The 17,464-nt window shown below is 35.0% G+C and overlaps 1 protein-coding gene across 6 annotated transcripts in view; it reads right to left on the bottom strand.

Annotated features, from left to right (window-relative positions):
• The window catches only part of FNDC3A (fibronectin type III domain containing 3A), a 212,450-nt gene that overhangs the window by 35,954 nt on the left and 159,032 nt on the right, over positions 1–17,464 (bottom strand). For all 6 annotated transcript variants that reach the window (XM_027771819.1, XM_027771818.1, XM_027771816.1 and 3 more), the window contains 7 exons: positions 15,876–16,036; positions 13,492–13,551; positions 11,525–11,663; positions 8,833–8,886; positions 4,467–4,591; positions 3,138–3,312; positions 1,572–1,658 (listed from right to left, as the gene is read on the bottom strand). In XM_027771819.1, coding sequence (XP_027627620.1) covers positions 1,572–1,658; positions 3,138–3,312; positions 4,467–4,591; positions 8,833–8,886; positions 11,525–11,663; positions 13,492–13,551; positions 15,876–16,036 — 801 coding nt within the window. The remainder of the gene's footprint in view (positions 1–1,571; positions 1,659–3,137; positions 3,313–4,466; positions 4,592–8,832; positions 8,887–11,524; positions 11,664–13,491; positions 13,552–15,875; positions 16,037–17,464) is intronic.

The raw sequence follows: 17,464 nt of genomic DNA, 5'->3' as shown, positions 1-17,464 counted from the left end.
TCTTTCTGTCTCTCAGGCTCTCTGGTGAGCATACACGCCCTATAGTAAAAAAAAAATTAAAAAAAAAATCTCTGAAAAGAAAATAAAAAAAGAAAGAAATCGAAGTGCTTTCTGGATAGCCTCCTTGGGATTCTGACTGGATATCTCCCACAACCCTGAATTTGAGAGTGATTGCCATAGTGACACATAGTTTTAAACAGAAAATTGATTTGCTTATAGTGAACCAGAAAGAAATTTAATGTGTGTGTGTGTGTGTGTGCGAGCATGTGTGCATGCTTTTCAGTACCCATGTGGCAAAAACATCATGGTGTTACATGGTAGCAGAAGTCTAAGGATTTTAATATAACAAATTACAAAGATATTAGCAACTTCCTCTTTAGAAGACCTATTGGTATGATAATCATTACTGAAGCAAAAACGCAATTCAATTTCAGTGTAAGAGGAATCAATTTCAGTGTAAGAGGAAAACTGAAATGAACACTCATTACTTCTCAGGTATTTTATAAATCTTGTATAAATGAAAATTATATTTGGAAATTAACCCAGAGTTATTAGAAGTTTTTAAAATAATGTTAACATAAGTTAATTCATTTAAAAAGTATGATAGATAATTATGTACTATATAATCAAATTTCCATTATTACAATTTTCTTTCTGAGGTTCTCAAGGAGTAATAAAATTTATTTTTGCTTTTCAATAATGAAAACAATTTATAGTGGCTTCTATCATTTATCTGAAATAATTTGATTAAAAAAGCACTGGCAGAAAAATTTAAATGTTGAATTTATTAATGAATAAGCATCTTGTTATCTTCTTGGATAAACTTCTGTACAAATATTTAGACTGGCTTGTATTAAGTGTTATATTAACGAATTCATGCACTATCTCCCAAGAAAATAGCTATGTATATACTGACCATGTCAAAGAGTCAAAATAGATCTCAGAATGATGCCATAGTAGGAAAGATGCAGTGTCCACAGGAGAAGAATCTTCAAAACTTACCATTGCCTCAAGTAAACAAGAATGACATGTTTAGGGTGGGGGTGGTTTTTGAAATTCATGAAAAATATGTATTATGAAAAAAATTTATGGACTACAAAAATTTCTGTAAACTCGTATACATTTTCCCATGAAATTTTGAAGTCCCCTCATAGTCTCTCCAACCCTCCTGGGATCATTTAGTCCAAAGGCCAGTAAGTAGACTGAGCAAGGCAAGCATTGTGCATAGGGGTCAGTGGGGTGGCTGTAGTAGCATGTGTCTAATAGGAACTCAGGCAACCTGATCAGGACACTAAGAAAGAGTATGGGGGTGGGGCAGGGATGAGCCTGATCCAATAAATCAATCCATCAAACATAACTTGGTGAATCATCTTACTCTCACTGATGAAGGAAGTTAGAAACAAGGAAAGAGAAAAAACTAGAATTTGTGACACTGGATTAGAGTATTTGGGTAAACTCATGATTTTTAAAAATACATACACAGCCATATATACAGTCTATCTTTGATTAAAACACTATTATGCAGCACATGACTGTATATGCAACCAATCCTAAGGGCTTTCAAATCTTACCTTAAATTTATACTTTGTACTACGTCTGAGATTTTTTACTGTGTAAGCAAGATCTTCTCCATTATATTTAGGTTTGAAACCATATCCCTAGAAAGAGAGAACAAAGTCTTCATTAGATGTCTAACAGTAGAAATATGGGAAATAAAGAATGAAAAGACCCAGGTTCTTCTCCATCTTTTACCATATGCAGTATGATTAATGCTTGGTTTAGTGTAATCCTCACCTTGAAGCTTTTATCTTGAATGGATGAACTCAGAAATACTACTGTATTATAGGAGGATTAAAGAGACCACTTACTCTCAGTATATATACTAGCCAACAGAAGATCTTAGTAATGAGGGAAGAGTAGAAGAGTTAGAGCCAATGGCAGAAACTATTAGAAACTATCCCGACAATTTCCCAGAGAGAAGTTGCAAGAGCTAAACAGAGTGTTAACTCTTTAACATATTTAACATATTTAACACATGGTTGTGTTTAGGTGAAGGAATGGTAAACTGTGAGGTGGGGTTTGGGACTGCTACTTACAGCCCAGTGACAATGGCTTATAACTTTCCCAATGTTATTTAAAAATTTTTTTTTTCAAAACTGATATATAATTCACATACCATAAAATTTACCATTATAAGGTATAAACTCAATGGTTTACAACATACTCATAGACCGTACATCATCACCTAATTTAAGATAAAGCCTGTACTTTTTTGGTTAGCAGTCACTTCTTCCCTTTTCGCCATTAATATACTTTCTGTCTCTATGGCTATGTCCATATCAATGTAGTCACACACTATGTGGTCTTTTGTGATTGGATTCTTTTTAGTTGGTAGAATGTCTTCAGGATTCGTTTATGTTCTGGCATGTAATAGTATTCCATCTCTTTCTATGGCTAGATGATATTCCATTTTGTGAATATACTATATTTATTCATTTGTCTGTTGATGGATATTTGGGCTGTTTCTTTCCACTTTTTGGCCATTATGAATAATACTGCTATGAACATTTCTGTACAGATTTTTACACTGCACACGTGTTTTCAATATTCCTCAATGCTATTTTTGATCCAAACTGCTTCAAAGTAGCTCTGAAAAGCTATAAAGATGTGTGTAAAATCAATAGGAGATTGTGAAACTCTTGGGTCAGCTCAGTTTGAGAAGTGAGAGGTAACTAGTTCAGGTCACACTTAAGAGTCATGTGAGATTCTGTGAGACTTTGTGAAGCATTGTATGAACACAGAGAAGGCAGACAAATTATTTCCTTATCTTTTAGAGATGCTGTGGTCATTTTTTCCTCTCCTTACCTACTCTTGTCTTCCAATAAATATGCACTTCATAGTCTAGGATGTTCCCAGGTACAAAGAAACATACAACACACACATAAAACCAAACCTCTACACATCAAGAAAACAAGACTGAATTCTCGCTCACTCATAATCCCTCTAAACAATAACAAACAAAGTCCCTAAGGGACTTGGAGTTGCAGCTAACTATTGTGGCAATATTTATTGCATCAGGATTAATACCACACTAGAATGTTTTAAATACTCTGTTTAAAATACATATTGACACTTACCGACGTTTCTTCCTCCATTTCCAAAATGTAAGAAATCCCTTCATCTGATGGTGTTCCTGAAGGTTTACTCCACTGTAAGGATAACCAAGTAACGCCAGCCTTAGTTAACACAGGACTTGCTGGCATAGATGGGGCACAGCCTGAGGTGTAGTATAAGACTTCTTCACTAAAGCCACTGTTAAAAAGGAGGAATGAAAAATAAGTATTTTTTAAAGTTAAAGAACACACTTTAGACAAATGATATTTTTTGAAAGTGACATTTCTTTGATAGTTAATTATAATTCAAATACTGGATTTTGGATTGATAATATCTGGTAATTGGCACCAGGTCCCAGGTCAAAATTATTTAAGATTTGAAACCAAAGGAATGAAGTATGTACTTGACTTTAACACAATGGTCAGATACTCAGAAGTGAATTAGTGTTTTGCTATGGTTTGAATGCATCATGTACTGAGATTTAATTGTGATGAGTTTAAGCAGGTGAAATTTGATTTGGCTACTAGTGTTGAAAGAGGTGATTAGGAATAGATGAAGTAATCAGGATAGAGTCCCCATGACTGAATTGTGGTGGGCTAAGAGGCAATGAGACAGAGACTCATGCGCTTGCTCTGTCTGGTTATATGATGCCCTGCGCTGCCATCAACACAACCAAATGCAGCCTTCTGACCTTGGACCTCCAAAACTGTGAGTTAATTACACTTCCATTCTTTATAAGTCACCCAGACTTACTCAATTATTAAGCAGTAGAGAATTGACTATAACAGTATTCTTTTAAAAGTGCAGTTTTGTTCAGATTCATGTTTTTCTATTTTTATTTTATACATTCAATCACTGTACATCACTACAGCTGATAAAATGAGTTACCCAAATGAACACACTTCACACCAATCCAGTTGAAGAGTCGAATATGTTATCAACAGACTATCCTCCATTTCTGTGTCCCTTAAATGTCTTGCCTCTCTATTTTAAGTAAACGAGTCAGATGCTCTTAAAATTCACCAAATAATGGTGATACATATTTAATTAATTCACAAAATAATGCAAAGACATATGTTGAGCATCAACAGAAAACTTCTTGGTCACATATAAAGATTTGACTTAAACTTGAAAATCTTGATAAAGTGGCTTAATTTTAATTTTTCCAGTGGTCCCTTTGAAACTAAGATACTCTCTTATAGTTTTTATCAGGCTCTACCATGTCTCAACTAAATCAAAACAGATATAGTAAAACAGAATTTTAGTAGATAATTTAGACTGTTAATAAAAATATAAATGAAGTTAACTAGCTAATCTAAAATGTCTGCATTATTTTAGAAAATGTATCTTACCTTAAACCATAGTCATTTTTGGCTGATAGTCTAAATTTACAACCCATTGCTGGTGACAGTTTAGTAATTTTAAATTGCTTCTGTGAGCCCATGTAACACTGACAAAATTCTCCATTTCCTTTTCCCTAAAATAAATGGTTGATTATTATATATCTGTTTTACATTACTGTAAAAAGTAAATCCACATATTCCTTCTTGACAGTCATATCAGTTACTATACATTAAGTCATCTTTGTTAAATCTTAGTCATGGATCTCAAAAGAAGGCTGAATATATCTTTTATCTGATATAGTTTATCAAACACAGAATTCAAAAGCCAGAAAGGAGATGTCTTTGTATAACTTCTTGAATTAAGTATAGGTTGAGGGTCCCTAATCTGATAATTTGAAATGCTTCCAAATCTGAAACATTCTGAGCACCAACATGATGCCTCAGGTAGAAAATTCCAAGCATGCCCTCATGTGATTGGTCACAGTCTAAACACAGGCACATAAAACACAGTTTATTCAGTGTCCCCAAAAGAAAAAAGATACTCCCAGCCCCCTTTAGCTGCAATGCATCTTTTCCAAACACACCCAGATTCTCTTCATTCATGCACGTCCACAGAAGGTAATAAAATGGCACATACACAGGTTAGAGAATGATTGTTCATCTGTGGGTTATAAATTCAAAGTCAGAAATGACAGTGATGCCAAACAACTACAAACTGTCCACATCACAAAGGTGGCTGAGAGAGTGACCTCTATGCTCTTGGATGATTCAATGAATACTAATCTTGCTTCTTAAATAAAGTTATTAAAATATTGTATAAAATTACCTTTGGGCTATTTGTTTTAGGTATAAATGAAATACAAATGAGCTTTTGCATTTAGACTTTGGTCCTATCCCCAAGATATCTCATAAATAGGCAAATATTCCAAAATCTAAAAAAATCTGAAGTCTAAAACTTTCTGATCCCAAGAATTTCAAAAAAGGGATATTCAACCTGTATTGTGTTTCAGCCAAAGCAAAACCTATGGTTTTAATAAACTCTCTCCAGGAACAGACTTCCCAATCTCCTTGGAAAACTGGTAGTGGTGAAATAGAGTAATTTTTGATATGAACACCTAACAGCTTTCCTTCCACCTATGAAAATTCTATGCAAAGTTTTATGATGCAAAGGTTCCTGCCCATCCCAGAACCTCCACCTATATATTGCCAAGCTTCTTTAAAGATTTTTAGAGCTGCTACTACTTAGACTGAACATTTACAGAGTTCAAGTAGAGAGAATAACCCAATTGCAGGCAATAAGAAAGAAGAGAGAAAAGTCAGGATAGCATAGGACAATTGAAGAATTTAAGAAATTTGGAGTGCAAGCCAGCCTGTGATGTATAAGGAGGGTGGATCTCAAATGGCTGGCTGCATGGTTGGCCCCAGGCCCACGGCTTGAAAAAAAAAAAGGATGCCAAGTATGTGTGCATGCATGTCCAAAATCCTGGGAGGAGAAATGGAGAAGGGATCATGGCATGACCATCCTTCATGGGAGGGCTTTCTCACTCTTTCTCTCTCTCCCTGATGAATGCACTTGCCCTCTAGCAAATTAAAAAACAAACAAACAAATAAACCAAAAAACCCAAAAAGACAGAAAAAAGGAAATCTGGAGTACTTGGGCTGGCCCTATAGTACAGTGGTTACATGCTATGCACAGGAGGCCAGAATCCACTCTGCTGATGGCCACTTAAAGCACATCAGGCACACAAGTGAGTGCCTAGGTTTCTGATAGGATGGAAAGTTAAAGGAAAAAGGACTGTGGTGTAACGAGGCCCCATTGGGGGATTTTCTCTCTCAGTTCTCTCTCTGGGCATGCACATGACCTATGGTGTTTAAAAAGAAAAGACAAATTTAGAGTACTAAATAAAACAAGTTTCTCATTCTTTATCCATTTTTCTTTATTGTGTCGGTACAAGTAAAGGGTGGTTAGGGTGATGTTTACTTCAAAGAAAAACCTTACTCTATATCCAACTGCTTCACTGAACTCTTCTTTTCTTTTCTTTCTTTCTTTTGTTTTGAATTTGCTAGAGGGTGCATGCACTCACCAGAGTGAGACAGAAAGAGAGAAAGCATGAAAGTCCTCACATGGAGGATGGTCATACTGCAGTCCCTTCTCCTCTTTTTCTCCTTTTAAGATTTTGGGCATGGCAGCACATGCGCCTGGTATGTTTCTCAAGTTGCAGGTCAGGGATCAAACTACACAGTAGGATCCAGCCGTCGTAGCCACCACCACTGTCTGGCCCTCTCTGGCTAATTTCAATGGTAATTAGTAGTTTCTCCTGAGTTGTCCACATAGAAAATTGTATCATCTCTAAATAAGGATAATTTTTTCCCCTCAGCCCATACATAGCTTTACCTCTTGTTTCAGTTTAAAGTCATAGGCATTTGCTATAATTTCCTAAATAATGCTAAATAAAAGTGAGGAGTACTGGTAACTTTTGGCTTGTTTCTCCTTTGAACAGAATTGCCTTTCCTGGTTTGTGATGGCATAAAAATAGCTATCAAATAAAGAGTTACCTATATATTCATAATTTGTGTTTTAATTGGGATAGGTGCTAAACTGTATTAAATACCCTCTCATCATTTATTGAGAGGATATTACTTTTTCTTCTAATGTGATATATTAATATAATTTCTAATTCTGAATTCTCTTAAAACTTCTGGAATAAAACCTACTTGGTTGTGCTTTACCATTTTTTTTGGTAGAAGTTTTTGCTATAGGGCGTGTGTACTCTCCAGAAAGACAGAGAGAGACAGAGAGACAGAAAGCAAGAAATCACCCCCTAGGGGGATGGCCATGCCACAATCCCTTCTCCTCCATTCTCCTCTCGGGAACTTGGGTATGCACATACACACACCTGATGTGAGTTTAAGCCACCAGGTCCAGGACTCGAACCATGGCTGATTACATGAGAGTCCAGTGACGTAGCTATTATGCCACCTGCTAGCCCCGTGCTTTATCATTTTTAAAATACACTGCTCAACTTTTAATTATCAATGGAATTTCATTTTTTTTTGGGAGAGACTTTTGCTATAGGGCCCATGTGTTTGCCAGAAAGAGAGAGACAGTGATAGAAAGCGAGAAATCACCCCCCCAGGGGGGATGGCCATGCAACCCCCTCTCCTTCATTCTCTTCTTGGGATCTTGAGCATGCATGCACATACACCTGGTGTGAATTTAAGCCACCGGGTCTGGGACTCGAACTGTGGTCGAGTACATGGGAGTTCAGAGACATAGCCATTATGCCAACTGCTGGTCCCAACAATGGAATTTCTTGTACCCTCTCTGGTTTCTCCTCTTAGTTTATGCAGTATGGTAAGAAAGAACATGATTAATTACTATAGTAAAGCAATGCACAAAACAATACAGCCAGTGTGCTTGCTGTGGTAGGCTGAATAATGGCCCCCCAAATGTCAAGATACTAATCCCTGAAATCTGTAAAGGTTACCTTATATGGTGACAGGATTGTACAATGTGACTAAATTAAGAATCTAGCAATGGGAGGTTATTCTGCATTATCTGGGTGGAACCTAAATGGAATTATAAATGACTTTATTAGAGGAAAGGTAAGGGAGATCTAAGAACAGAAGGGATGTGACAATGGAAGTAGGAGAAACAAATGCAATGTGATATGGCCATGAACCAAGTAATGGGGACAGTCTATAGAAGCTGGCCAAGGCAAAGAAATGACACTATTCTGAGTCCCCAGAGGAGGCACGGACATGTTGACAACTTGATTTTGGCACGGCGAAACTCATTTTGGATTTCTGGCTCTCAGAACCATAAGAGAATACATTTGTTTTATTTATTCAGTTTATTTTTAACTTAAAAAATTTATTGTTACTATGTTTAAATTTCCTATAGGGACAGAGAGAGAGAGAGAGAGGAAAAAGGAAGAGATAAGAGAGAGAGAGAAAATGTAATAAAGCTAGCCACCAGGCCTAAGACTTGAACTACAGTTGGTTATGAAGGAATCCCACACCTCAACCTCCATACTACCTGCTGGCCCCTAAAAGTGCTAAGTCATCAGCTTTGCAGTAATTTGTTATAGCACCATAAGAAATGAATACACTTGCCTTTAAGGCTGGGGTAAAAAAAATGTTCCTTCATAAAATAATAAGTTAATTATCTAAGTGACAGTTTTGATAGTGGTTTGATAAAATAAAACATGGGAGCTAAGTATCAGTAATTTCTACTTGTCAAATCAATCTGATCCTCCCCTCACAGAAATCAGATAATTTTTTAAAAAGGAAAAAAAATGAAACAAAAATGTTACTTCTGCTTGCAAATATACACATAATTTTGGTCATTCAAACTAAAATAAAATTTACTTACCTCATCCCATTCCAAAATAAAGCTTTGGATTTTAGAACCATTGTCGCTAGGTGCCTAGAACACCAAAAAATAAACAAAATGTAAACAAATTTAGTACTTCACAAATGAAACTGTGATTATCTAATCTAAGGAATCTAGTTTATGTTGTAGATGTTCTCTGTGACTGAGTCTCAGAAAAATATGCACAAGATGTATGTACTGCATACCTATAATCCTTTTAAATGTAAGGAAAGAAAACAAAGCAAAAACTCAAGTTTTTCTGAACACTGAGCAATCTTTCAGCAAAAGCTATCTTAACTTTAGTAATCCTTTTAAAAAAATTCTCTTTCTTTCAGAAGGTTTTATCAACTTTAAGCTCCTTAGGACTGGTACTATCATTCATTAAAACTTACCTTACAATCTAAATGAAATATTATATAAGAGTGAAGAGTTAGGTTGCTTAAAGAATCTTGCCTCAATGTGCTTCATTTCAGGTAATCAAGTCACTAACCTAAGTAAGTTTTCTTCCTCTATAAAATTAAATAGTAATAGTTATGTTTATTATATTCTAGGCACTGTGGTATTAAAACTATACAGATACTATCTGTTTAATCTTCCTAACAACTCTGAGGTATATAATACTATCTCTAATAATACCAACAATGGTATCTCTTTCACCAGCCATGGTGATTAGTGTGTGTGAATAGAGGTCTTATTCTAGCAGGTTCCAAACCTGGGCAACCAGTGTGGGTAATTTGAAGAGGTAGCACTGTCTACATCTTTAGGACTATTGGCAACATTGGGGTATTGGTACAGAAAGCTCAAAATTGAATTTTTAGTTATTTTCAGGATAAAGAGAGTGACCTATGGAGACCTCAACCTACATGAAGGGCAATGGGCTGCTATTCTAACTGCCCTACCAAAGGAAAGGACATGAGCATATTCACAAACAAAATTCTGTTTTAAGTGACATGAAATAAAATCAGTCCACTTTTATTTTATTTTTTTAAAAAGGAAATTAAAAAAAAAAAAAACAGGGTCTCTTTTCTCTATGTTGTGATCCTCCATCTCAGCCTCTGAGTAGTGAAAACTGTAAACACATGGAACAATGCCCAGTTTCTCAGTGTAGGCCAGGAATCGGACTTGGGTCCCTCATGTGGTCTTAGCCTGCCAATAAACATGACAATCAACACGCACTACTGAGGTTGGGCCTACTCATATTTTATATTACACATGAAAATATATATAAGCACATTTAAAAAAATTTAAGTATAGTAATAGTAAACTTTTGAAAAAATTCTACTAGCCATAGAAGAACTGGAGTTAAAAGGCTACTGAGCAAAGAGGAAACTCCAAATTCTCAAAAGTCTTCAGAGAAAAACTAGCCTGAATTCTGCTCTTGGGGCAAGAGTAGGCAATTTAATCAAGACAAATATTAAACTGTTGGGAAAGTAATGATTTTTCTATGTTTTTTTAATGCAAAAAATGTGTCATGACTTTCCCAACAACCCAACAGTTATATATCACTGTAAGTCAATGGCTATTAACAGAAGTGAAATTCTGTGAGGGGCATTTCCGCCCTGATCACAGTAATGCAGGAGGAGGAGGGACTGATGATCACAGGTTGGAGATCAAGGGTACCAATAGTCCAGCTGTTTGTGAGACAATCAGTACAATAAAGAATTGTTTTCAGGGCCAGCAGATGGCATGGTGGCTAAGGCGCTGGACTCTCACATTGTTGACTACGAGTCCCAGATCTGGTGGCTTGAAACTCAAGTCAGGCACACATGTGTGCATGCCCAAAATTCCAGGAGGAGAACGGAGAAGGGATTGTAGCATAGCCACCTCCCGGTGGCAGGGGGTGGGGGTATGTGCTTTCTCACTTTCTTGCTCACTGTCTCTGTCTGCTTCTCTGGCATGTGCTCCATGGCAAAAATCTTAAAAAAAAAAGTTCTCTTTAGCAAGGCTTTTTGAATTTCCTATTGAATGTCCTGGTAGGTGAAATATTTGTTTATAATTATGAGAAACTACAGTCTAATTCCATTTTACTGAGTACTTTTTGTATGATTTTAAAAAGTGTTAAACTTTACCAAAATGCAATTGCTGGGAAATTTTGACAAAGACTGTATTTAATTTTGTTCAGACAATTACCAAGAACTCTGTACCATTTCAGAAATTATGTCACCAACGACAATGCTGTTTGTGGTACTTGAATTATGAATTCTGTGTCTAGTGTCTGTTTACTCCATTGTATCTTTTTGTGTAGCTGGGCTCAAACATTATTTATACATTAGATTACATATTATCCTATTTTCATTCTTCTTTTAAGACATGTTGATACTTTTTTAAAAACTATGTCTAGTTATTATGAATTTGATTTTGGAATAAAAGGATATGTGTCCTTACATAATATTACAAATAGGAATAATGAGTTAAGAATGAAGAAGAATCTCAATGTCATCACATATGCAGTATAATAAATACTACTAATTACAAATAAAATGTTTTTTGTTCATTTAAACATAGTAAGAAAAACCACTAAGAGTGTTATAATAAGATATAAGAAACAAATGCCTATTTAGTATATATAAAGTGCAATAGCAAGTTAGCTTAATGCTCTTTTTGTTTCCCAAACCAATGAAAATTCAATACTGTGGAGTGGGGAAGAGAGAAACGTATTTCCATTTGGAAATGCTCTACAAAATATTCTTACCTTCCATTGCAAAGTGAGTGAATTTTTGGTTCGATTGGCTATCCTTGGTGGATTAGGTATATCGGGTTCACAGCTCAAGGTGGTAAAGCTTTCAGCTTCTGAAGGAGTTCCCTTTACAGAATTATATTCTGCCTGTACTCTATGGGGATAAAACAAAACAGTTTCATGCTATCACAGTACTCCACCTTCAATAGCATCTTCTTTCAGTACTTATAAGTTAGTTAAGATGCTGGGACCAGCAAGATAGTGTAATGGCTTCATCTCTGGACTCCCAGCTGGTCAATCATGGTTCGAGTCCCAGATCCAGTGGCTTAAAATTGGGTGCATGTGCATGAGTGCGGGTCCAAAATCCCAAGAGGTCTGAGACTGAAGGAGAAGGGATTGCAGTACAGCCATCTGGGGTGTGATTTTTCACTTTCTGTCCCTCTGTCTCTCTCTCTGGCGATTGCATGCAACCTATAGCAAAAGGAAAAACAAAATGTAAAGTGTCCTCTAAATGTACTACTGAGAATATATGAATATTAGGAGGGGCCTTAAAAAATAAAAGATTAGATCAGAGGTATTCTTTTTTTTCCTTTTTTAAAAAAATGTAATCCAAAGAAAGAAATACATTTTAAACAGTAACTATGTCTCTGTACATATGAGTTATATGCACATGCAACAAATGTTTCCTGAACTAATAGTCTTAATTAGGGGTAATATACTGATACTTTTTATTTCATTTGATTTTATTGGGTTGTTGGAAAAATGATGATGCGTTTTTGCATGGATAAACAAAAAAAAATCATGACTTTTCCGATAACTCAGTTATTTCAGTTTTTTTTTTTAAATGCTAAAGATAACTAATAAAATTAACTTCATGATTCAGAAATGGTTATATTTCAGTTTGAGAAATAGTAAGTTGAACTGTACTTTAGGTTTATCCATAAAAGTATACCTGAAGAAATAATCCCACAAGCGCTCTTTTAAAAAATGGGTTTGATTGGGACCAGCAGTTAGCATAATGGCTGTCGCTGGACTCCCACGTAGTAGACTGCAGTTCGTGTCCTGGACCCGGAGGCTTAAAACTCACGCCGGGTGCGTGTGCGCGTGTGCCTAAGATCCCGAGAGGAGAATGGAGGAGAAGGGATTGTGGCATGGCCATCCCCCCTGTGGAGTGATTTCCTGCTTTCTGTCTCTGTTTCTCTCTGTCTGGCGAGCGCACGCGCCCTATAGCAAAAACCTCTCCCCTTGAGAAAACCCCCCCCAAAAAAAAAAAAAAAAAAAAAAAAAAAAGGGGGTTGATTAAATGTCATGTTAGGCCCCAGATGTGGAGGGTCTAGAATTTGAACTCTTTCAAAAACAGGATGTACTAAAAGTATATAAGAATAAACCAAGTGTTATTTATGATTCTGTTTTATAAAAATTTTAAAAGCTAGAACAAGTTTTAAGTGCTAAATTAGATACTGTAGGCATATTCTAGATTAATTCCAATCCCTAGATGCTACAAACAGAGTGATTATCCCTTTGTTCCAATACTTTAATTTTTTGGGAAAATGTTGGTAGCTGCACCAATAGAAAAACCAAAGTTTGACAGCTTGTGGCCTGACGGTTAAGGAAGCTGGATCCCACATGGCCAGCTGCATGGTTTGAGACCCAGGTTTGGCAGCCTGAAAAGCACGCAGGGTACATATGTGTGCATGCTCAAAATCCCAAAAGGAGGGAGAAATGGAGAAGGGATTGTGGCATGACCATTTCCCATGGGGTGGGTACTTTCTCCCTCTTTCCATCTCATGTGTATACTTTCCAGCAATATTAAAAATAAACAAACAAAAAAAAACCCTGAAAAAATAAAATAAAAATTAAGTTCACACAAAGACCATGTTTTAAAATAAAAGTATTTAAATATCCAGATTTTTAAGTAAATCACTAATTTTTTTTTAAAAGTATGCTATGTCATATAAAAGAAAGATTTAGGATTTTCTTACTTTGCATGGTAATCTGTGGCTGGTTTGAGATCATTTAAAGTGACACTTGTTTCTTCTCCTCTGTGGGAAAAAAAAGTGTAATATTTCAGTGTCTGATAGACAAAACATTTCCAAAAAATATGCTTTATAAACAATGTAGTTTGTGGTATTTTATGAAATTATACTGCTTCTTTACCAACTGTAACCATACTCAGATTCCACTATTAGAGATTTTGTGCAATTAGGACATGTGCCACACTGAAATATGTACTTGCATATAACTTTTTAAAAAAAGATGTGTTAAGCAAATCAAATATGTAAACCAGACTTTATTTTTTTAAAAGTGGAATTAGGAAGATAATTAGCTTACTAAAGAAATGAAACCATGTATCAATTATTTAAAAATCCATTTTATACATAAAATACTGAATAAAAAATGTTACTACTGAAATAGAAACTAGCAAATTTTTACAAGGAGTCTGCCATTTCATTTTATTAGAAAATAACATGGAACTTTATTTACAATGCTAAGGTTGATTAGGAAATAAAAAGGTGAACCATCATTTAAAGTAAAGCATTTCCCATGGCCACTATTATATTTTCAATTAAAACGGCACATGTTTTAAAGTAATCATTTGATATAACTATTATTTGGGTATACAGTCACAAACTAGCCTTTCTCTGTTTCTTTTCTTCTGTTTTTAACCACTGTTCCCTATTTCATTTCCTTCAATCTTCCTCCTTTTCCCAACTTTATGGACTTTTCTCCCTATCCCAGTCCTTGCCTCTTAGTTATCCCTGTTTCTCAAATCAAAGTCAGTAATTATCATGAGAACATCTCATTTGAATGAACTGGGTAGTTACAGTAACATCCTCAGAGAGAGACTAATTGATGTAAGCATAATGGAGGTGATTAATGTCCCTCTTATGCTTCCTGGACAGGCTACGAATGGAAATTAATCCTTCCTCTTAGCAAACAGTCATATTTAACTAAGACCAATCATCACACAAAGAGAAACTTTTATGATGATGGTCTTTATCCCTGATTTATCCCTTAGGTAGGTGTACTTATCTCTTTTAAGAAAAATGAATAAAATAAACACAAGGGAATCTCAGTAGAGAGGAGGCAGGGCATTTTTATAATCTTAAGTAATGATTAGAATCACTGGAGCAGTTTTACTTTCTTTTCTTCTCCTTATCATATATTTTCTGAAAACAGGATACCAAGAAGGTAATGTAGCCAGTGTTCTGATCATTCCATGACTGACTACTTTGTTTATAGTCCTCCTGGTGCTTAAACTGTGTAACTAATAATCAGCTCTATTTTTTCATTAGAATAAACAACGTCTATATTAATAAGGACAAAAAAATTGTGGCCAGCAGGTGGTATAAAAGTGAAGGCACTGGATCCCACATGGCCAACTCTGCTATTTGAGTCCCGAGCCCAGAGGCTTGAAAATCACACTATGTACGTGTATCAGTGCCCAAGATCCCAAGAGAATGGGAGTGTGGCTTTCCCCTAGGGAGTGATTTCTCATTTTCTCTCTCTCTTGCTCTCCTAGGTGAGCATGCATGCCCTATAGCAAAAACTTAAAAAAAAAAAAAAAGACAAAAAAATATATTTTAAAAAGTCATAAAATGTAACAATTTTGGCCACTGACTCTTTCTAAGGCTTCCTAGTAATATACTTTTTTCTTTCTAAGAATTATTTAATTGTATTATTATTTTAAAATTTGTTATAGGGCATACATGTTCACCAAGATAGACAGAGAGAAAAAGAGAGAGGGAAAGTGAGAAAGCAAGCTATAAGGTCTGGGATTCAAACTGCAGTTGGCTACATGGGAGTCCAGCACTTTAACAACCATGCCACCTGCTAGTTCCATGTGTAATATACTTTCAAATCAAGGAAAGAAAACTATAATGTTTTAAAAATATGATTATTAATACGCTTACATATAAGTGAGGAACACTAGTCCTAAATTCATTTTACAACAGGACAGGAGTTTGTATATAGAATATTTAAATCTAAGTGTGTAGAGGAGTAATACAATACTATATGAGTTTATAACTGAGAGTTTTCTATTTCTTGTCCTGGGTTCTACATACTACAATTTATATTTAATACATCAAGAAGATGTTAATATTGAAACAGCTATTAGAGAGCCTACTAAAACAACAAACACTGAATATGGTCAATGAACATGATTCTTCTAGGGAAGTATAAACAGAAATATATACCAATTTGCATTTGGATCATTCACATGGAAGTCACTATCACTAGTCTACTTATAGATTCAAAATCAAAGCATAAAGAGGGAAAAATAGACTAAAATTTGTAATCGGCTTTTTATGATAAACCATTAAGTAACACGATTGGGGGCGGGTAAGACATAACGAATACGTACACATATACACTTTTGTATTTCCCATCTTTTCCAGTTGTCGAGACCAGAATTTCATAACCATAAAACTCTGGTACAGCAATGGTCTCTTCTGTCTCACCATTAATAAAGCTGGAAGGTGGTGACCAAGTAAGAACTACTGTCCTTGCCTGGATGTCTGAGGCCTGTGAAAATAAACACTATATTTAAAAACTCTCTGGATGTAATATGCACAATAAGCAGTGACATATCTAACTAGGTAACAAGATTAAATAAGCCATAGTTGTATATACTTATATAAAATGTAACAAATAAAAACCTGCCATTTGTAGGTAAGATAATAGTTTTTTGGAAAGGGCAGACATATTTAAATTTAAAGACCAGTTTATACCACTCAAAACTACTAGTGTAGACACCATAAAAATTCAAATGAAAAAATAGGAGAAAAATCACTTGTGATATGTGAGGTACATCAGAAAGTTTATGAAAAAATAGAATTAAAATATTCCATTTGAGTTCATTTTGATAAAAAAGTTTTGAAATCTATTTGAGTATTTTTTTCGTAATACATATTTCCCATGAACTTTTGAATACTTCATGTATTTAAAGGGTTCATTTCTTCAACTTAGAAAGTGTGATTATAGTAAAAGACATACACACACACACACACACACACACACACACACAACTCAAGAGAAAAATGAGCAACACACCTGGCAGTCCAAAGAAATGTAAAAATGTAAATATAAATGTAAATATGTGAAACATGTAACTGCATCATAATTAAATGTAAATTAAAACAAGATACTACTTTTCATTTGCTGGATAGAAGAAGAATTAAAAGCTATTAATATCCAGTGTGTTGAAGACTTGCTATAATGGACATTCTTTTAAATGTAGAAGGGTGTATATTGGGTCCCTGGAAGTCATAATGCATTTTTGCATAGAAAAATACATCATGCCTTTCAGATGACCCAATATATTGCTCCAATCCTTATGCAGAGGAACTTAGAAACCATTATAGACATGTTAAATGTGTTTGTTTTAATTTAGAAATTATACTTCCAGGATTTTTCTTCAGGACAAATATCTTACATATAAGCTTATATAAGATGCAAATAAACACACTTAAGAATGTTCATTGCAGCATTATCTATGGCAAAACCCTGGAAATATAGGGCATTACTACTTAAATAATAGTGTAGCCTCTTAACACAATACTATACAGATGTTGAAGAATGAGGTAGATACGTATGTGTTGATATCCAAAGATTTCCTCAGTGTACTGGCACTATGTATTAGTGGACCAAAGGAAACTGGAAAACTACATATATAGTAGGATACCAGTTGTGCTAAACTTATTTTAAAAATGCACATAAAGGTCTAAAAATCATACAAATGTACTAAATGTTAACTTTGGGGATTCTGTCTGTGTGTGGTAGGACACAGAAAACTGTGAAGGAAAAAAAAAGTTGGTTTCAATGGTGTTTTATGTTTCTCTACTACTGGAATAGATTGAGTATCTATTATTTTTATAATAAAAAGTTGAATGAACAGAATAACACGCCAGCCAGATTACATATAGGTATTTATGGAAAAGCTTAATTTAAAAT

The sequence above is a fragment of the Tupaia chinensis genome, unplaced genomic scaffold, assembly GCF_000334495.1.
Source record: "Tupaia chinensis unplaced genomic scaffold, TupChi_1.0 Scaffold000037_17, whole genome shotgun sequence".
NCBI classification, from domain to species: Eukaryota; Metazoa; Chordata; class Mammalia; order Scandentia; family Tupaiidae; genus Tupaia; species Tupaia belangeri.
The sequence above is the reverse complement of the archived record's forward strand: the minus strand, read 5'-3'. Positions and strand labels throughout refer to the sequence as shown.